This window comes from Melospiza melodia, chromosome 2 (assembly GCF_035770615.1).
Source record: "Melospiza melodia melodia isolate bMelMel2 chromosome 2, bMelMel2.pri, whole genome shotgun sequence".
NCBI lineage: Eukaryota > Metazoa > Chordata > Aves > Passeriformes > Passerellidae > Melospiza > Melospiza melodia.
In genome coordinates this window covers 19,852,055-19,874,214 of record NC_086195.1, presented here as the reverse complement: position 1 = coordinate 19,874,214, position 22,160 = coordinate 19,852,055, and the positions used below count along the sequence as shown (strand labels likewise).

Sequence of the window (22,160 nt, the reverse complement as noted above, 5' to 3'; positions counted from 1 at the left end):
GGAAACTGCAGCGTTCCCCCGGCTGAGCCCCATGAGGTCCCTTCCAGGCATCACTCAGCATAAACTGGCAAGAAAGCTGAGTATTGATTTTGATTATCTGCACTATATGTGTGCTTGTAGAATCTGAAATTAAACAGCGGATTGGGTTTCTAGTCCCAACACCCTATTTATTTCTGGTTTTATTTTCCTGAAGGAAGGCTGAAAGAACAACGGAGAGCAAAACAAACCTTGCGGGAGGTTACAATGTACACAAAGCCATCTTGGGAGTAGGGGCGGTTCTTCGCTTAGCGGAGAACGCGGGAAAGAGGGTGAGGGATGGGGATGTCTGCTGATGTTTAGGGGAAGCAGCAGCAGAGAGAAGGGCAGCTGTTGTTCTCGGGGTGCACTTAACCCTCACCCGCACCCCGCTCCGCGGCGGGCACAGGCCCAGCGCACGCCCCGGCCCCCATGGCGCCGAGGCACCGCCGCCAGGGCCGGGAGCTCTCGCCTCCTGCAGGGACTCCCCCGGCCCAGGGCGGGCGGCCGCCCCTCCGCCGGCGGGACGCGTCCCCCGCGCCGCCGCCGCCCCTCCCGCCGCCGGCTCCCGCATCCCGCGCCGCGCACCCCGCGTGACCGGCGGGGCGGGCACAGGCGGGCGGCCCGTCCCCGCAGCGCCCGGGGCCGAACGCCGCTCTCCCGCCGAGGGCAGAGGAAGCCGGGCGCTGCATCCCCGCTCCGTCCCGGCCGCCCGCCCCCGCCGGAGGAGCCGGGGGCGGGGCGGGGCCGGGCCGTCCGCGGCGCCTCCCCGCGGGAGCGGGCGGGGCTCCTCTCCTTTGCGCCATGATGAACAAATGACCTCGCGGGGAATGAAATTTAAGTTCCACCGGGGAGAGAGAGTTCTCTGCTTCGAGCCCGACCCCACCAAAGCCAAAGTGCTCTATGATGCCAAGGTGACCGGCCGCGCGCGCTCCTGCCTCCCCCTCCCGCGTCTCCCCGGGCGGGAGGGCGCGGGGCGGGGCCGGCGCGCGGCCCGCCCGCTCCCGTTACGGCTCCTGCTCTCCCGTTACCGCTCCCGCCGGGCGCTGGGCGCGCCCTCGGGCGGGAGGCGGCGCGGGAAGCGGCCCTGGGCCCGGCCGGGGACGCGGCTCCGCCGGCAGCTGCACTTGTTGCGGGAAACCGGCGCCGGCCCGGGGAGGGGGGAGCAGGCGGGGAGGCCGCGGTGCGGGGGCCGCCACGGGACAGGGAGACGAAGCGAGGCGGTGCCGTCCCCGCCGGGCCTGGCCTCCCTCCGTTATTGCTCCCTGCGGGCGGCTCAGGCCGGTGCCCCGGTGGGGCTCAGCTCTCTCCCCGCGCCACGGGAGCCCCGGGGGTGGGGGTGCGCGTAGTGGCTGTTTGGGAGCCTCTGGGCCTTGGCCGCGCCGGGAGCGGAGGCGATGGGGCCTGCCCGCCGCGGCAGGTAGACAGCGGGGCCCCGAGCCGCCCTGGGAGCGCCGCCGGCCGCGCTCCCCGCCGGCCGCTCTCGGCTGAACACCTGCAAAGTAATTCTGAAGTCTCGCTGCCACCCCTGCAGTTTTGTAGTGTAGCAGGATCTATTTCCTGTCACGCTTTCCCACGCTTACTGCCCGCCCCTCTGCCTTTCAGAAAGGTGTAAGTGGTAGCGCTGGTGAAGGAGAATATACGGCAATAGGAGAGTGAGCAGTGCGCGGTGGGCCGTAGGTGCTGCAGTTAGAGGTGACTGCCTCAGTTAGGGCCTAACCGTAAGGGTAGTGAGAGTAATGATAGAGCTTTATGTAAATAGTGTTGCTTTAAGGTATCAGTGGTACACAAGATTATTTTTCAATCCTGAATCATCTGTGTCCGACTTAGAAACAGAATTCTGAGTGTTTTTTTGTTACAGAGAGGGATAAAAAAGGAAGTGTTGTAACTGGATCCTTAATGAAATTAGTACTTTTTGCTGCAGGTTTGTGAGTGTGCTTATCCGTGTTTCTCAAACATCTTTGTTTAGGAATGCCACCGTCCTGTAATATCTTGCTGCCCTTTTGTTTGTACATTTACTCCAATGTCCTAACAACCTGGCAGCTGTAGTTGCTATCCCTATAAACTATAACCTGAGTACAAAAATGCATTGTACCTCTTCTTCTCTACTGTCAAGTACTGTAAACAGCATAACTGTCTGTGAATCCATCAATGGTTCTTAAATTCTGGACACCCAAATTGAAACCTCACTAGTAGCCTAAGTACTGATAATGATCTGTATTGAAAGCTACTCAAGTATAGGCACCATATGTTTTTCTTCTGAGGTGCAGGCCCTTTCAGACTGGCCATTGCACATTTGTAAAAATGGAAGAAAACAAGGGTTGAGATATTCCCAAAGCCTCTTAATGTTTTGTGACCGAGAGTCTGTGGTGTTCAACAGAGCAGTATTTCTATGGTTTATGTATAGAAAACTGTGTTTCCTGCTTAGGTGCTTGAGCAGACAGCACAGAAGAGAAAGTGTAAGTAGCCCAAATCTGCATATCCACGCTGTGCTACTGCACAGTTTGATGTTTCCCTTTGTCTGTCTTGAAAGCATGGGACCTTTGAGGATAGGATCAAGACAGTGAGCAGTCTGCAATGTTAAGAGTAGTCAACAAGAAAGCTAAGTTTTCTGATCATTTAGTATGATCCTGTTCATGTCAATATTAGCTGTCAGAATATTGTCTGTTTAATTTTCTTTTTTTTCTTTGTGCATAAACTTTCTAAATACCCGATGGCTTACTTTCTCTCAAGTTTTTTAATATGTACCCCTCAATATTTGTTTCAGATTGTTGATATTGTTGTTGGAAAAGATGAGAAGGGCAGAAAGATTCCAGAATATCTGATCCATTTTAACGGTTGGAACAGAAGGTAAGAACCTATACGTGTGGTTTCAGTTCTTCCATTTTTTCTGTTATTCTGCAAAGGTAGGCTTTGCATAGAATATCAAAGGACCAATGTTTGCAGGAGTATTTTGTTTTTGTGAATGCCTTTAATATACTTGCTCATGTTGACATTTGTTTGTATCCATAAATTTCAGTGAATCGGTTTGATAGATGTGAGTTTAAACCTTATGGGATATCTGCCTGTGCCATATACTTATGGCACCTAAGTTTCCATTAGTAAAAGGTATATGCTTTGTTAAATCTAGCTCTGCATTGTTTGATTATCAGTACATGAGTGCTGTGTCTTGACTGTGACTGATAGTATGTGTCAGTGCTAGAAATGCTGTTTTGGATTAAGTCAACGCTTGACAGATTTTAGATGGCAACGTGAGAGCTGAAGCCATGTTAGCAGAGAAGAGTGCAAACCTTGTGATGCAGGGCTTGCTTCTGAGTGCATTAAACAAGTCCTTTGTAGATTTAAAGTGTATTAATTCATTGGCAATCATTAGTGGCATATATTCATAGTCATTTTTTACTTTCTTTTGACCTGTCCTTAGCTGGGATAGATGGGCAGCTGAAGATCATGTTCTTCGGGATACAGACGAAAACCGCAGATTACAGCGTAAATTGGCACGGAAGGCTGTGGCTCGCATGTAAGGAATCCTTTTGGCCTCAAAATTAATCAGATTCATTTTCAGATTCAGACAGATACATCCAGGTGTCTACAACTGAGCTTGGTGTCTGAGCTCATGCTGTAGGTGGTAGATAGATGCATAATGCAGTCAGTGCATTCTAGAGAGCATCTCTAAGCTAGAGACATGTGGATTGTTACTAACACTCTAAATGACTAACAACTCAATAGCTGTGTTATTCCTAACTATTGCTGTGAAATGCCTGTGTGTTGTATCTGCATCTTCCCAAAGAAATGTACTTGCAAAACACTTCAGGAAAACCTGAAGTATTTTTGAGCTAAAGGCAATAATCTAATATTGGTTGGCTATGGCTAGAGGATCTGCTTGAGAACGTGAATGTGAGGTAATGTACAGACCTTGGGGTATCCAGTCTGAAATAGGCATTGTCCAAATAATTTCAGCTTTAATTAATGAAAATAACTCAAACATAGGTTTCCTGTGCATTTGCACATAATCAAATTAGTTAGGATAAACAAATGAAATAATACTACCCAGATGTCAGTGAACCATTTTACATTCTGTAGGAGAAGAAAGGGAAGAAAGAAGAGACGCTGCAGGTTGCCTGGTGTTGACTCTGTGTTAAAAAGCCTTCCTGCTGAAGAAAATGATGAGAGTAGTGAAAACTGTGAGTTTGTTTTCCTCCTGTGGTGACTGGTGGGATGCCTTGACCTGGGGATAGGTGCTTGGTGTCAGTTGCCATGGGAGTTGCCATCCTGGTCCTTCCTATCTGAAATACTCAAAGGCAGTCATATGTAGAGTGGGAACTATGTTTCATGCTAAGCATCTGTTAAGTTGGAATATCTGTTTTCTTCTTGTAGTCCAGAGGCGTCTCCTTGCATCTCTTCTATTCAACTGTTTTAATCAGTGATTTCAGAGCTCAGTACTGTTTTATTTAGTGTAGTGTTAATAGGTGTGAGAACCCCTCAGATTTCTTCGTTTGATGTTCGGAAACGCAACATTTCTCTGCTAGTGTTTGTGTATTTTTGAGGGCAATAAGATTATTTTTTTCCCCAGTCTACCTCACACAAAGGTCTGTTTCTTGTCAACTGACTGTCTGATTTCACTTTCAAGACAGATTTTTAATTTCCTGCATTTTCCTTTGTGACTAGAAAGCCAGCAGGAACATTGGCTGGCACTTAACTGATGTTCTGGGAACTACTGCTGCACAGATTCATGCCTTTTGATTGAGTGATTAATATGTTAATCCTCTGTGGAGAACTAAAGTCCAATGAAAATGTGGGTGTTCAGGAATGTAGGGAGCTTTTAAAAGTGAATGTTTTTCAGTTAGAGAGGAGGCAAGAATACTTCCTATTAACTCACATGTTTAAAATATTTGTAGTGGGCTGTAAATAATGCATGTTTAATTCAATTAGAATTACTCATCCTCATTAAATATAACAAGATAATTGTGGTTTTTTTAGTGGGTTGGGTTTTTTTTTTTTTGGGGTTTTTTGCATTGAGGCCTCAAACTGACTGGTCATAACCTCTGTAATGTAATAATGAATATGTGAAATCTCTTTTATGCAGCTATAAGTAGTTCTTCTTCTGACGACAGTGATGAAGGAACAGATGAAGAAATAAAGAGTGAAGAAAGTGACATAGATGAGAGGACAGAAATGGTATTTTTGTGTGTTCCTTAAGTTAATAGTATTTATTATTTATTAGTATTAAGTATTAGTATTAATAGTATTTAGCATTTATTATCATCTGCACTTGAAATTCTGGGAAAATTGAAGTAGATAAAATATAGGCCACAACTGGTTATTTAGCTGGAATTAAAAGTATAATTTTCTTATTCCTGGTGTTTACTGTGATTGTGATTTTGAAAATTACACAATGTCATTTTCTTATAGAACTGTATGATATACTGCTAAAAATACACTTTTTCCCCCCCCTCTCATTCTACACAAAAGACTCACGTGGAGAAAATGTAGCAGACTACATTTTCCACTTTTGTGGGTGCTGTAAAAATTTGCTTGTCTAGGCAGGTTGAACAAACTGATAGCAGCAGGATGTTTGTCATGTATTTTACTGTGAAACAGGCATGTCAACCCTGGTCTTAAGTTAAAATGTAGAGAGGACTGTTCTGTTTTCAAGAAAAAAAACATTTATTTTTCCACAGTAAACAGTTGATCTGAAGATGTGTCGACTTTAACAACTACGGTGTGGGTGATCTGCGACAGCAACACCTAACAAATTTGTTTGCTTTTTTTTAAAGTTAAATACTTAAGAGAACATTAAATTAAAAAAAATTAAAAAATGAATTTTCAGATGTTTTCAAGAGCAGTATTGTTAAATAGTTTAAGCCTATTATCCACTTGTATCCTTACTATTGAAGTTATTGTTTCACAACCAATATATTGTTTTCTTTCACTGATCTGTTGTAGAAAGAAGAACAAGACACTCATACAAAAAGGGACATGGAAGAAAGAGCAATAAGCATAGAAATTCCTGAAGTCTTGAAAAAGAAGCTTGAGGAAGACTGCTACTATATTAATAGAAGAAAAAGGGTATAAAATAAAAGTTGGGGCTCTAATGTGCATAAGGGTGTGAGGTAGTTTTTGTTTATACAACTGGAGTTTTTAACTTCACCTTTTTAGCTTCATTTGAGCTCAGGGCAAGGAAGAATACAAAGAGTGTAGGGAGTAGCATTCTCTATAGCTGTAACAGTGGCTTGTCATATTTAGCAGTGTACTGTTGTGGTTCCTCATGGTGCTTTAGAATGCAGATTGGTTTTGAAAGCTGCAAATGCAGCAGGCTTGTTAATCTGACCATGTTTCTTCTTTCTCCTGATGTTGATAAAAAATTCAGTTTAAGGGTTGAAATTATACAGTCCTGAATTTGCTTTATGCGCTAGATATTTACTAAATTAGTTGGTACATTATAACTTACGCTTTTTATAAGACATTTTTTGTTTCTTTTTCAGCTAGTGAAGCTTCCTTGCCAGACAAATATAATAACCATCTTGGAGTCATATGTAAAACACTTTGCAATTAATGCTGCTTTTTCAGCCAATGAAAGGTCTCGGCACCATCAGATGACTCCACATGCTAATATGAATCTTCATTATGTGCCACCAGAGAAGAAGTGAGTAATCTTTAGTCCACTGCTGTTGTCACAAGAAGAATGACCTTGCATGCTGTGTTCTGTTTTATGGCTGTTCACTTCTGTGAGCTTATACCATAATGTATATCTATTTACAGGGCTCAAAGTATGTGACAGATAACTATAGCAGAGTAACACTGATAACGTGTTTACCAGTGAGAGAGTCCCTGTACTCTGAAAAGTCATTATGCAAAATAATAATATTCTGTTTTATCATGTAAATCCTTATATTCTAAATATTGAGATCTGTTTTGAAGAATGTGTTGCTGTTGTCAATGTGGAGAATTTCATATCTGATATAAGAATAGCCTACTTAGATAAACTTGAACAGATTCATGTTTTAAAACGGATAAAAATTTAATACAAACACTTATAAAGATCTCCAAGTGCAAGTTGTTGGTTTGTTTTAAGTGGATATATGATCTTAAATCTTAGAGTCAGTATGTAGGGAAACTGAGGTAACACAAATCCTGATTTGTTGAAATTCATGTTTTAGTCTGTTTTCTCAGCTGAGCTGTCTGTTCTTCTACCATGTTACAAATGCATTGACCATACATGTTTGCAGTGTGGTAGTTTTTCATTGTTTTGGGGATTTTTTTCTCTTATGTTAAAGATTTTTGATATTAGATAAGACTGCTTCTATCTAAGTACAATGGGGTGAAATCTTGTTATTTTTATCAACAAGAAATCCTGACTTGTGTTAGTGTTCTATTTCAATGGTGTGTATTTATGCTATTCCTTGAAGTATTTTAGCCTGAGTGTCTTGTTTTACATTTGGTGTCATTTATTCTTTGACAGATTGACACTTCCTTCTTTGTAGTATAATCTCCCAAACAAAAGGTTAGATAAAATATCAGAAATATAAACAGAAGGTTTTGCACACATTATGATTTTTACAGGTTTATGTTTAAGTAACTTCCTCAATAAAAACAATGTTTTACTAAAAAAAAAAAGGTACAGTTTCAGTGATCATTAAGTGGGAGAAATTCAGCTGACATCTTAATTGTTTTTCCCTTAGTGCTCTAACACTGAAGGTTATTGACCTTCTTGGATTTATAGAATTTCTGCACATGATGGTCCCCTGGCCCAATTCATGTGTATCAGTGTTAGTAGGTGGTATGAAATATTGGAGGTTTGGAATTTCTAACATGGATAATTTTGGGAGAATCAAATTGTTAACCATACACATATGTGCACTTGAAACATGAGAGGGGAAAGCTTCACAAAGGTGAGAGGTGTTGCTGGTGTGCTGCACTTTGTGTTTTTGGTTCTTGTAATAGCTTGTATAGTCACCACCTAACCTTGTAAGTCTTCCACACAGACCTGAAACTGAAATTCCTGGTAGCCTCCAAATGTCAGTGCTCTAATTAGGAGAACAGACCACTGGAAACTGCTCTCCCATGCACATGTATCTGGTTTTGTTGGTTCACTGGATAACTCTTGAGCACAGCTCAACTGCAGCTTAGTAGCTGTAGGTCAAATTCTGCTTTTGCCTTTTAGACAGAGATTCAGTCTATTGAGTACTTACTTGTTCTGGTGCACAGGTGCCTCTTTTTCAGCATAGTGAACTTGGAAAACCAAAACAATGTTTACCTGAAAAACATCTAACGAACTTTATTTATTCCACAGTAGATTTTATTAGTTTAGTGAATAGTGTAATATAACAGTTGTGTGATTTTGTTTGAGGTTGTGAAGCAGACCTTTTAAAAGAACTTGTATTTCTGAAGTTAACAAGAGCAATCACCTTCTTTTTAAGTGTGTTTTTAATCACTTATCATTCCTTAGTGATTGAATCACCATATTGTAGTTATGTTAATCGACTGTATTATTGAGCAATTTTGTGCAACTGTGCTGAAAAATAGTGGCATGCAACTTTGAAATTTATAATTTTTTTCCCCTCTAGTGTCGAGCTATGTAAAGAGATGGTGGATGGGCTGAGAATAACCTTTGACTTCACACTTCCCTTAATTTTGCTCTATCCTTATGAACAAGCTCAATTTAAGAAGGTGACTTCATCAAAATTCTTTCTTCCCATCAAAGAAAACTCAACAAATACCAACAGGTAGGTTAGATATAAGAAGTTTATTATGCCTTATCTCAAAAGGTAGGAGAATGTGGTATCCTTGGTTCTTAACTAATTTGAAGAAAAGTATACTTCTGGAGAATAGAATTCAGTAGAAGAGCTCATCACTTTAATAGTTATTGGAAGGAGACTGTTTTCCCTGAATAAAAGTGTTCAATAAGTGTGACAGTGTTCGCAGGGGTCTTGGGATGAGGAAAGAGACAAGGATCTGACTCCATGTTTCAGAAAGCTTGTTATTTTATGGTATATATTATATTAAAACTATGCTAAAAGAATAGAAGAAAGGATTTTATCAGAAGGCTAGCTAAGAATAGAAAAAGAAGGAATGAATAACAAAGGCTTGTGTCTCAGACAGAGAGTCTGAGCCAGCTCACTGTGATTGGCCATTAATTAGAAACAATCACATGAGACCAATCACAGATGCACCTGTTGCATTCCACAGCAGCAGGTAACCATTGTTTAAATTTTGTTCCTGAGGCCTCTCAGCTTCTCAGGAGGAAAAATCCTAAAGAAAGGATTTTTCAGAAAATATCATAGCTACAAATAAGATCTGTGAAACTAGAAGAATTTCTTTTGTTGCTAGAGCCCTGACCATCTCAATTCTGTAAACCTGCCCTAATTTCCTAGAAATCAGGAGGAACTTTCCCCAAGCCCTCCTCTGCTGAATCCACCCACGCCTCAATCGACTGACAGCCAGCCCACCACAGGGGAGCCAGCCACACCAAAGAGGAGGAAAGCTGAGCCCGAGATCCTGCAGTCTCTGAGGCGTTCGACGCGCCACAGCTCCAACTGTGACAGGCTGTCGGAGAGCAGCGCGTCCCCGCAGCCCAAACGGCGGCACCTCGACACCCCCGCGTCCATGCCAAAGCTCTTCCTGCACCTGGAAAAAAGTAGGCTTTTCTTCTTACATTGTGGGCCTAAACAAAGCATAAAGTTCTGTTCTCTTAGTGCTGCATGGGCTGTAAACTCAGAGAAAGAAATGGAAGTCGTTAACTTCTTGTATCGGTTCTTTAACTCTGAGGCCTCATTACCAAAGAGAGAAATACAAGGCAATATTGTCAGTACTTTGGGATATTTTTCCACAGAATGCAATGAGCTGCTTTTCTGAGAGTCTATTTTAGGATAACCTTTATTGAATTTCAGTGTTTTAAGACTTCAAACATTTTAGCAGCAGGCCTTAGATGCATTTAATGGCTTATAGTTCCAGGTAGTAGTTTACAAGTAATAAAATTTTCCTTTTTTCTTTTGTTTTGTTTTTCCTTTCAATTTGAAGAAACCCCTGTCCATAGCGGGTCATCTTCACCTATAACTTTGACTCCTAGCAAAGAAGGGAGCACGGTGTTTACTGGCTTTGAAGGTAGAAGAAACAACGAATTGAATGAGGTAACATTTTGATGTTTCTGTCCTAGATGTAATGATTGAGTGTTTTGCAGACCTCAGAGTAAGGCTATGTAAGAAAAGATTTTGTTGGTATTACTTATTTCATCTTTGAATTTGAAGTTCTATACATTCTAAATTGTTTATGACATAAAATTTTCATAACCGGTATTTTCATATTTTATCTATAGGTTTTGTCCTGGAAATTGATGCCAGAGAATTATCCACCAAGTGATCAACCACCACCTCCTTCATATATCTATGGATCTCAACATTTGCTGAGGATGTTTGGTAAACTAATGCAAAATTCTCTGCTCAAAGTTGCTTTATATTTTTTGTTTCCAGTCCTGATATCTGTGTGATTTTTCTGTTTGCTTTATTAAATTTATTTTTATTCTTGGAGGAATGTACATTTTAATCTATTTGGAACTTTAGGCTATTCATAGATTTGGTTATCTTTTATTGGCTCTGTATGCCTTCATTTAAGAAAGGCAAAGCAGTGTACTTCCAGTACACTGTCAAACATCATTAAACCCAGCATCATTCACCTTCACAGCATGTTTCTGTTTAGTAAGGCTTTGAAAGATCAAAAGTAGCTTGCAAGGGAAAGTGGGGTCTGTGGTGAGAAGAAATTTTTATATTCTTTTCTATGTAGTGGATAAAAGTAATTTGAAGTTGCATTTACAAGAAGAGGTATAAACATTATTTCTTTTATTCACAGTAAAACTACCAGAAATACTGGGGAAGATGTGCTTTCCTGACAAAAACCTGAAGGCTTTAGTAAAACACTTTGAGATGTTTCTGAGGTAATGTGACACTGTACCACAGCAGTGTTTCTATTGTTACATAGATCTAAATGTCTCGGAATGGCAAAGGAGGCTTAAAATAAAATACTTATTTTCTATAACTACAAGATTAGGATAAAATTAGTATACCCTTTTTTACAATAGCAATTTGAATAAAGATGAATATATAAGATTTTTTTATTTTTTAATTCCACTTGAAGGGAACCAGAATTTTCTACTTTGAATTTTAATAAACACATTGATATAGAACTGAAGTGTGAAAGTTTATTGATGTGTATAGAATGACAAGTCTGACTTGGTTAAGTAGCATGTTTTATGAAGAAATGCAAAGTCTGCATTGGTATTTTTTATCAATATTAGCAGGAGGAGAAACTCGTTCTTCAAAAGGTGTTTTTAATTATGGTGATTTCTTACAATAAATGTCTGTCTTAACTGAGCTTTGAACAGAAGGATTTCTCTGTGATGCAGTGCAGTCGTTTGTAGGGATACACAACTCTGTGTGGCTGCACTAGCTCCACCACTGGAGTCAGTAAGGTCATACCTGCCCCATGATCACATTGGTTTAGCAGGTACTGTAATTACTATTTCTGCATGACATTGAGCATGTGGTTAGATATCTAGTGTTGCTCTGTGTTGTGCAGTGTCAGTACACTGGAAAACAAAATTGCCGAGGAAAACTTTCAGGAAAAGGTGTTGTAGATGGTAATGGAACAGATATGGAAATTGTAGATTAAATTTGGTCAGTGACATAGGGAAAGGTAACCTAGTATTACACCAGCATAAAAAAACCCCTTGTGTTAGATATCAGGGAGATGAAAGCTTTAAAATGCTTTTACTTTAATTACTTATTGAAAATAAAAAAAGGTTTCCAATGTCAAAAGTTTCTACAGTACACAGTTTTTCTCTGGGAGCAGTTAGTTGTCAAGTTTTACTGATTCCATTTTGCATCTCTTTTGTTAGATTCTTGTTGGCATTCAAAATACCTTTAAATTAAACAGGACATAATTAGAGCTCATTGTTGAAAGACTGTTTTTGCTTGAAGTGAATATTTTTTAGGGAGCTTAACTCGCTGTGGATCAGATCAGTTTTTATGAGACTTTTGACTGTTCAGATTCTTCTGTGTTGGTAGAGCAGATCTCTAGTGTCTTTAGTGTCTTTAATAAGCATGTTTTCATATCCATTCTTTAATAAACTTTAATGGAGTAGAATAGATGGAAGGAGAAACATGTCCCCTACACCCCATAAAATAAAGGTTGCTTATTGGGAAAGGGTTGCTGAAGGGAACTGAAATTTCTAGTGATAGTATCTGTATGTGTTTTGCTTTTCCATCTGAGCATTTCATTGAAATGTGTAGTCATCTATAAATGGAAATAAAAATCATATTTCCACATCAGCATTTTTAGGGGAGATAGAACTGTGGTTTTGAAGCAAATCTTTCAGTAGTTCCCCTTTTCCATGCTTTGTGTTGTGGTGGAGAGTCCTCCAAATACACAACCTGCATTCCTTTCAGAAAACACTTAACCAGAGGTGTGCTTCAGTCCTTGAGGCCAGGCTACAACAAAACCAAATGAGCCCCACAAGGCAAGGATAATGTGGATATCACATATCTATATTTGAACGCTGGTTTTTTTCCAAGCACTTTCTTTTTTGACAGTGTCAAGAAAGCTTCAAAGTTACAGTTACTACTGTAGGAAGCATTTGATCTTTGATAGCTTTGTAATAAATACTTTCCTTAGTCTGCTTTCCTTGTCAGCTATGCTACTGGGCAACATAAACCAGTACAAATTATTTGATACTTGTTTCCTAATGTGTATTCATATGGTGCTTTGAAAAATTTTTCATTTGGGTATTTATTTCTCATTATGCTTGTCATTGGAAGTGGTCAAAAAATTATTTTCTAGACATTTGTTCGAGCTTGATTTTTATCACAGAAATAGTTCTGCATTTTCTGGTTGTAATCACGAGAAAACTTGAGTTTGAGGTGACATCTGGTACTGATGCCTGGAAAATAGCATAGATGTTCCCAACAATATTAGAGTGAATATAAAAGCAAAGCTTTACTTGAAAGCTTTCAGGTAGACAATATGGCAGAAATCACACGTGGTATAGTAATTCCACAATTTTTATAAAGTCAGTCAAGTAGTGTACTTACCATATACTGTCCAATTAAAAGGTTAATTGGTTAGGTAATAATCCCTGGGGTCCTGCCCCACTGAAGGCAGAGGTTTCTTTTGCCCCACTTTTTTTATGTCTGGTCCAGATTCTGGTTGAAAAACAGAATGTCTGTGTAGTTGGTTTTCTTCTTGGAGTAAGACTAAACAATATTTTTAAGGTTAGCTTTTTGAATGTAGGGAAGAAAGGTAGGAAAATTGCTAGAAACTACATGCTTTAGCAATCTACAAAGCTACAAATACCTGAAAGATACAAAAACCTAAAAATCTTTAGGCATCAGTACTAGTTCTTCAGTTTTCACATTCTGCCTTTTCCTTTTTGGGAATTAAAAGATTAATGAGTGATTATTATAAATATTTTATATCAGTTCTGTTCTGGCTTAACTTTTGAACAGTAAGATCTTCCCTACAACATCTGTATGCATTAGGTAATAGCAGCCAGTTTACTTAGGACTGCTTAATTATTTTTGGGGTTTTTTTAGTGAACTGCTCTTGAGTGAGAAGCTTAAGTACTCTCCTTTTCTTTATTTCTCTAATAACAGGCTCTAATAGCAAAGGATTGATGGGTCTGCTTGCATTAATTAAACTACTCCTGAATCTTCTTTGATGTCTAGTAGAGTAGTCCAAGCATTAGTAGTTTATGTATTCTTAAATAAAACTTTCATGCATTGCACAACTGATTTAGTTCTTGCGTAGATACTGATATAATTTTGATTTATGATTTTGTGGCTAAAATTTATAGTTTACCATTTATATTATTAATCTCCTGTGAGCTGAGAAACTGACACTTATGTAATGTAATACTTTTTCTGGGAGCTTGTTGTCTTGAGTTTGCTTAGTTCATGATAGATACATTAAATTAGCTTTGAGATGCCACATGGATAATATTTTCCAGTCATGCCCTCAGACTGCTGCTAGACAAGATTTTTCTCAATTTCCCAGACAACATATATTTTTAAGAAATGTATGAAATGCATCTTTTTGACTTTCTTGTTAAGTAGAAACTCTGCCCTCTTAATCCAGCTTCCTACAAGTGTGTAAAATGAAAATTTCTTCATGGAAAACAGGAAAGTTTATTTCTCAATAATAGAATTTGCAGAAGAAAATCAGATTCTCAAATTATGTACAAAACTCTGAATCTTAAATTATTTCTGAAATAATTCATAGTACTTGCAGTCTAAAATAGACTCACCAGTTGATTTCACTGAATTTCACTTAGTGCACATTCAGTCTGTGGGAGTTAATGCTTTAGCTGGTGCTTACTGGTGCTAACAGGTAATTGGACTAGTGAAAGGCCCCTGATTAAATCTCCTTGCCTGTTAATAGCTTTAGAGTAAGAGGAAGTATTAGCTTTAAACTAATTCCATTATTTCAGCCACTTTTGAAATAAAATGCTGCATATGCTCCATTTTACAATTTCCTGGCATTGCAAGGGGCCTAACAGGCCTCCAAAGGTTGCCTCAGTGGTGAGAAGTGACTGACAGGAAGGTGCCCATTTCTGTTTTGCTATTTCCATTAATTTGCACACAGCCTTGGCTTGGAAAACTGTTTTGGAATTAGAGGCCCCCTCCCAAGTCTGTTAACCAATAGGGGCTACTTAAGAGTTAACAGTATGTCTGTTTTTACAAGAGCAAGACCCATCTTCACTGAGGTAATTTCAGAGACTGTCATTTGCATTTTGGGAAAAAAGGCAAAATGAAGTGGTATAGAAATGCATAGACAGATATTTTGACTTTGATGAAATACAGAAGAATAAATAAGTGATGAAATATTTCTAAAATACTTCTAAAATTTCTAGTAAGTTTTTTTTTTAGATGATGCCAATGTATTAGTTCAGATTATGGACAGGTAACAGTCAAATATTTTAGTTTTGTTAAAAACCCACAGATATTTCAAACTCAGTATTTCCTTTAAGCTTAAATATCTTTTTTTTTTTCCCCACTGATGCTCTAAAATATGCTTTTATCTATTGTGCCACTCTGCTCCATGGGTAGGAAAATATTTTGATGCTGATGAATTTTTCTGAGAAGGAAGCCAAATCAGAGGACTGTAATAATAAAATGTGTGTATACAAAGTTGACAAGTTGTTTCACGTAACTTTAAGAAATAGATCTCTGGTCCTGACAGCAAATTTTGAGTGTAGTAATTTTATTATATATAACTGCAGTGGTGAATCATCACCACTAGTCTGTGCTAATGTACAATTATGAGAGGTTATTTGTGTCTGAGAATGAAAAAATTAATCATTGCAAATGGTGAATATATTAGAAGACATCTTTAGTTAGGCAAAGTTGCTTTGTAATAGAGTTCCTGTTCATTGTGAGTCATTGTGGCTTCAGTTGCAAAAGGGCAAGTAATTAAAAATCACATTCTGAAAGATGGAAAAGAATGCAATTGTGCCAGTGTTTCTTATATTGTATTATTAATTGATTAATATTGTTGAATTATACTGGGTTTTTTCCTCTCAGTTTTTTGAATTAACCAGTTACTTGGTTATGACACACTAGAAAACTTCATAGAATTGGAACATAAATTGAGAGAAAATCAAGTTTCTGGGTATAAATGGAGACCTGGGTTTAGCGTGCACAAACACGTGAAGCAACATTTTTTTCCAAGTTTTGAAACACTTTGAAGGGAAGGAATTTTTTGTGCCCAGTTGGGTAGAAAGGGGCCCTCTCAAACTTTTGGCACCTTTATGTAGAATGCTTCCCACTGAGTACCTGGTATTGTGCAGGTTCTTACTTTCAGTGGGCTTTGTTGGCTGCTTGGTCTGCAGAATGTGCTCGTTGGTTTATTGTCCTCAGCTAAGGTTTTACTGCATTGCCAAAAACTGTTCATGAAGCTCTCCATGTGGATTGCTTCTCTTCCTTCTGCTTTCCAAATCTTCGGGTGCTTGGGAGTTTGAATGAGCATATTGGTAGTCAATAGCTGAGGCTTGGATCATGTATCTACATGTAGAGGTTGCCCCAAGTACTTTAAATGTGTTATGGTAGCTTTTTTAGAAGGCAGCTCTAGGGACCTGTGCTGGTCTGGTCACGGGGTCTTCATCCTCAAGACAAACCAAGGACTCCTGTATTGAGCTCTTGTAGGACTGTTTTTTTCCAAAAGGTCCTTGGGAAAATTAAATTTGCACTCACTCAATCTGATTCTTGGAAATGTTATGATGGTAGCTTGGCATCTTCAGGGTTCTCCACACTTCCTCTTAAAAGGCCAAGGAATATTATCTCAGTTTCTGTATATCAGTGAGTGATAAGAGTCCAGTCAACAAAACAGGCCAGTTTACTCCTTTAGCATGGTTCTTTAGCCATTGGGTATTAGAACAAACCTCTGAAACCTCGATTCACTTCTTCTGTTGACTGCAATGGTGTTATGATGGACTTTGTCATCTGAACAACTTTCCAGATGAAGACAGGCCTGCAAACTGGGGAGGGGTGAGGGTCAGATAGTTGTATGTGTTTCTTCGTGAACCTAAAGCCTTTTAGTTTTCAAATCCTGCACTTGAGTAGTAGTGTCAGAGATGAGGTAGCTTCTTAATCTGCAAATGACATTTCTTTTGATGAGGTGACTCACAGAGCTAGGACTCATAATGGTCTTCTAGCAAATTTGGATAGATGATTACAGTAGCCTTTCAGACAGGTCACTGATCTCAAAGCATCTGCTTACTTTTTAAAATTCTGTAGGAGAATTTTGTAAGGTCACCTTCCTGGAAACTTTTCCTTTGGACTCTGTCTTCTTATACCTTAATGGCTGAGGATGTCTTTCTGAAAACTAAGGTTTTCTTTTCTTTGTCATTTTCACACTTTCTGGGCTGTCCCTAAGTTTATTCATGTGATGGTAGCTGACATTTGTAAGAATTTTTTTTCTTCATTCAGAGACTTCTAGTAATAAATTTTGTTGGTGGTGTCAAGGCAAGGCCCACCAGAGTGTGCTCTTAAAACTCATACTAATTCAGTGACTCTTTTTGATGTATGTTCATGACATGTATCATATGGCCTTCTAATGTGGATAGTGATAATTCAGTTCTTCTTTTTGGTAAATCTACCTGTATAAATCAGTCAGGTGGTAGTGTATTTATGAGGCTATTGCTTGCTTAAAAACACCCACACTTGAAGATCAGAACATAGCTTGAGGAATTACTAAGTTGCCCACATCTTTTTCACTTGTCTCCATCCCCTCTAGACCTTTCTGAAGTGTTGCCCTTCTAGGAACCTGAGGTTGGAGGAAAATAACTGCATTGTGCCATGTTACCTCTGTTCTCTAAGCATAAAGTGTGAGTTTGTTTTTGAGGACATTCATGATGAAAAATGCATGCAGTCTCAAATCAGTATGGACTGTGCCTCCCAGAAGTTGGTTGCTCATCAGCAGTCTTGCTTTATAGATGTATGCATATGAACTCTGTAAAAAGTATAAAAATGAAAGAGGCAATAATGCAGCAGGTGACTGAATGGATCAGATTTGTGAGTTAATCATGAAACAATTTCTGAATAGCTCCATAGCAATATGCTTTCTGATCTATTGCTGAACATTGGCTCTGTCTGCTAATTACAGCTCCCTCTGTCTTTAAATCTTGGCTCATGACTTTCAGGTAGCAGTGTAATTGATCTTGATGCTGGTTTAGCTTGTCCAAGAGCAAAGCAATAGTGAAATATCTGGGAGGTAGAAGTCTTAGGAGACTCCTAATATTTCTGTGCCAGCGTTCTGCACTCTGATGTCTTTTGAATAGAAAGCAGCTTCAGAAGGGCCCCTGCTCTTTGTATGCAGGTATAGAAAGGATTGTGACAAAGGCTGACTGTGTTCCTTCAGTAGTTTTCTTCTACTTCTCTGCAGAAAATAATTTGTGTTTGCTAGCTCTGGGGTGTTTTGCTTTTCACAACTGTTATGTGAAGAACAGGGAGATGTATGTTTGATTGTGTGCGGTTTCTTTTGAGTTGTAGCTGTAGCACACCATCTCAGCTAAAATTTCTCATCTGTACCAGCTGTCACTTTAGCATGCACCAAACTGGCATGTATCACTGATGATTTAAGCAATAGTCAGGAAATTTGGAAGAGAAAGTGAACCTGTTTCCCATTACATGCTGATAAAATTCTTGGAACTGTCAGCTACCCAAATGCCCTCTGAAACATGTTCCCTTCTGTGATCTAGCTTGTAGTACTGTGTTTTACTAAATGTTATCCAAAGATAGTAAGATTTTCATCAACCTCTGTAATTTTTTTAATGTCTTGGAGTCATTAATGTGTGTTAATGAAGAATTATCAATCAAATACCACTTGTTGTTCATCTGAACTGTATACAATCTAAGTACATCCAAAGTTAGGTTCAAGTCTGTTAAGTTTTAAGCTTTTCCACACTTGCTTCATACCAACTCCTCATCCTAGAAAGTGATTTGTAGCTAACTAAAGTCAGAGGTCATAGCAGTTGATGACTTGAGTATTTTATTAGCTTCTTAATTGCTATTTTTTTTAGTGGTTTGAAACATTTTACATCAGAAACCATTTAGGTCCCTTTATATACTGTTAATTGCAGAGCTGCTGTGAAATAAAGAAGTATGAAGGAAGTTGACAATGTGCCTTCTAAATTAACAGTGACACACCATAAAGGATTGATTTCTTTTAAAAGAGTTTCTATTTCTCACTGCTTTTTCTAGTTACATCCAGTAGGATGTAACTAGTTATAACTCCAGTTTAGCATTTGTTTAGCACTTGCAAGGATTGGGGAAAAATCAACTCTTTTTCATTTATCTGCAGTTTTGTACTGTCACCATTTTCTATGAGCTCTGAGCAATTAATATATTTCTTATTGAATATAAATGCTTTATTTAGAGGATCTTGCCAGTATTCTTTGATGCTTTGGCTCTCTTTAGATCAAAGAACATGCCTAGTTCAGGCAGTGCAGCAGTGAGTGAGGTTGGAGAAGGCCTGTAGTTTTTATGCCATTTACATGAATATTTTTTTTTAAATTGTACTTTCTATGTCCAAAGTGTTGGCTATGCAAAACTGATATTTTCAGCTTCCAATAGTGAAGTCATCAGCCCAGCCACTGTTTCTTGAGAGAGCACAGATTCTGTAAATGACATTGTTTTCTGTTGTTTCTTTTGCTTCCTACTCTTAAAACACGTAGCTAGCATTTTGCCACGCTTATTGATGCTGATCTTTAATATCCAGGTATTTTTGAAGGTCTTTGTTTTTTTTTTCTGAAGTACAGCTTGAGTGTAATCTTGAGTTTAATAACCATTTTGCCCTTTTTCCCCTGTTTATATACCTAGTATCTTTGAAATCAAAGGAAGGAACAGGGAGCTTATAGTCATTCTAGCTGTTTGTTACTGGTGTTTGTAGCAGCACTGTTTTCATTTTCAGTCCTAAACCAAAGAAACAGTTGTGTGTTAGCAGAGCAGGAAAACATGATAAAATATTGGGTGCTTGGTGGTTTGAATAGTATTTGCAGACCATCTTGCAGAAATATGAAATTAAGGAACTGAATTTGTGAAGGATGTGTTTTGTCATTGAAACCCATATTTAAATCAGAAAGATGGAGACCCTAAAGGCACATGAAATATATGAAAAATCATAACTTTACTTGCCTTAAAAGATATAGTTTGGCTCCTTAATGAATCCTGGCTATTTGTATAAGATACTGACAAGGTGATAACTGAAAATACTGGTTTGGGCATAAATGAAAGTAGTGTGCTGAGCAGGTAACTTACAGAAGTTGCAGAAAGATCTCTTCTTTTTCCTTCTGTGCTAGTTCTTTGAATTCTTTTTCTGAGTATAGTTTAACTTTCTGGGGTTTTTTGTTTGTTTTTTTTTTTTTTTTTGAGATTGAGGAATTTTTTTTTTAATTCTTGTTGGATTTCAGAATGCTAGAGGAAGGCTGTTTTTCACTATGTGAAACTTGTAAAAAATAGGGCAAATCCTTTGTATGCCAAATTTGAAAGAGTAATAATTCTTAATTCCCAGGCTGTGTTTTTGCTGAGCTTAAAAATCAATTTGAAAAAAGCTTTTCTCTTAAATGTTTTATATTCTGTTCTTTTTTTTTTGGTGTGCTTTCTTCTCAGGTTTTTAGCAGAATACCATGATGATTTCTTCCCCGAATCTGCCTATGTAGCTGCATGTGAAGCCTACTACAGTACTAAAAATCCTCGGGCCATCTACTGAAGCTATTAATAAGGATTAAATCCTGCTATACATAGCCCATGACAATGCTATTCTGCTACATGGCTACAAGATGAGAAAGGAATTAAAACAACTTCTGGAGTTGAAGACATTGGAAAATATCTTTATGATGGTTGGATTACTTAGGAATGGAGAACTGCTTTTCACAGATGTGTATAAACAGTGGTGTGAGTCACTTAGAAGGCTGGATATAAATCTGACTCCAGATGAATGAAGAAGCCTTGTTCTGACTTTACTGCACAGGACTACACAGAGTAATAAAAAGCAAAGGAGGCAAAAGCAGATGCATTGGCAACAGGACATTCTCATGAAGATAAATCACCATGTTGTGTTTCATTGTAGCTCAGCCTCTCCTGCCTGAGAAATAAGACTTGACTAAACAGTTACATGAAGAGAATTTGTGACTGGTATCTTATGGATTGTTTTCCTCAAAAATTACATTTCATCTGTGGAACTGTCATGATAGAAAGGATTGCTTAATGTAAAGGTGGCTTTGCTGTTTGGCTAGTGTGACATCTGCCTCAAAAATGACTTTGTTGCTTGAATGAAAGATGTGTTGCTGACTTTGCATTTTGCAGAGGTGTATATAGACCTTTCATGGTAAAGCTGACAGGGTTCTGAGCAGACCAGACACAGCCAGGGATTTGGCATTTACCTGGCAATAAATGATTTCCAGAGCCGTTATGAAAGAACTCATTTTCTACAAGTAAATGGGAAAGTCAGTGAAGTCATTGCTCTTTAATTGGCAAACATTTATTTTCTTAATAAAGTTCACAGTGGCTGCTGTGTGGATGTGTGATTTTGACTGTCTAAAACATCTTGTTCGTGCTCAATTAGTATTTTTGAGGGTGCTAAGTGTGCGTATAATGAGAGGTGGGAGCACTGACAACATATGGAGAGGAGCCCTTTCTGTATCATTGGATGTTCTTCTGCAGACTTGAAGGATGTCTCTTTAGACTTTTTTAGACACTTTGGCTCTGGAAATAGCAGTTCAGTGAGAACTGAGTTCCTACAAATGTGACAACACATTCAGTATAAATTAATTGAAACATAATTCTTGTTGTGGAAACCACATGCAGGACTTAAAACACTGGCCTTCAGAATCCTTGGCTCTATCAAGATAGACACAGATTTTAAAAGCACTGAGAGAAAACAGGACTGGGTTACAGACTGCATTAATGACTCTGTAATCCTTCTTGGTTCAGAAAACTTCCACCTATAATGCAGAGCTCAAGTTTCCTCACATTTGTAGAAACTAGTAATTTGAAGACATCCTCTTTCACACATAAATGGCAGGCTCAGGCTAAAAGGCCAAAAAAAAGAGTAAAATCTGCTGTTGATATTCATTGTCACTTTTCAGAGTTCTGTGGTGTGCTCAAGCTTATGAATTCAAAAGATTAGGATTACTCTGGTTTTAGTAATTTTATGAAGAGTCTACTGAACTCAGTTGTTAAACCAGTGGCATGGATGCATGCAGATTTGATGATTGTTAATTCTAAAAATTGCCATTTAGCAGCACTACTCTTTTTTAAACACGTTTCTCTTGTACCAAGAAAACCCTGTATTTGTAAGCTTTCATCGTTCTTGAATGACAGAGTTTTGAATCTCTAGCAGAATCCATGCACATCAAAACTTTGCCAACATGTTTCATTCTAGGTTTAAATGCTGTTTCTCTAAAAGAGAGTTCAACAAAATACAGACAAACTGTCTAACACGAGATGAGTCTAGGAATGCTGCCTGAAACTTCAAAATTAATCCTTTCTATTTTAAGAATGCTCATGTGCAATAGGACTGATCTGGTTTTGTTCCATTTTTTGCACCTGTGAGTATAAGACACATTACAAACTGAGTCCCGTTGTGTGACTGTTTAACTGTTG

The 22,160-nt window shown here is 38.8% G+C and overlaps 1 protein-coding gene across 3 annotated transcripts; it reads left to right on the top strand.

The window, feature by feature from the left end:
- Positions 1–770: 770 nt before the first annotated feature.
- Positions 771–21,075, top strand: MSL3 (MSL complex subunit 3). 3 transcript variants are annotated; one of them, XM_063147721.1, is made up of 13 exons: positions 771–929; positions 2,783–2,865; positions 3,437–3,532; positions 4,096–4,196; positions 5,099–5,190; positions 5,959–6,081; positions 6,498–6,658; positions 8,580–8,738; positions 9,387–9,649; positions 10,033–10,142; positions 10,328–10,427; positions 10,858–10,942; positions 20,166–21,075. In XM_063147721.1, the coding sequence occupies exons 1-13, from the start codon at positions 831–833 to the stop codon at positions 20,263–20,265; spliced, it is 1,572 nt and encodes a 523-aa protein (XP_063003791.1). In that variant the 5' UTR covers positions 771–830; the 3' UTR covers positions 20,266–21,075. The 3 variants fall into 3 exon arrangements, with proteins under 3 accessions (XP_063003791.1, XP_063003800.1, XP_063003794.1); XM_063147730.1 differs by lacking the exon at positions 771–929 and adding an exon at positions 1,680–1,710; XM_063147724.1 differs by lacking the exon at positions 771–929 and adding an exon at positions 1,907–1,939.
- The last annotated feature ends 1,085 nt before the right edge of the window (positions 21,076–22,160 follow it).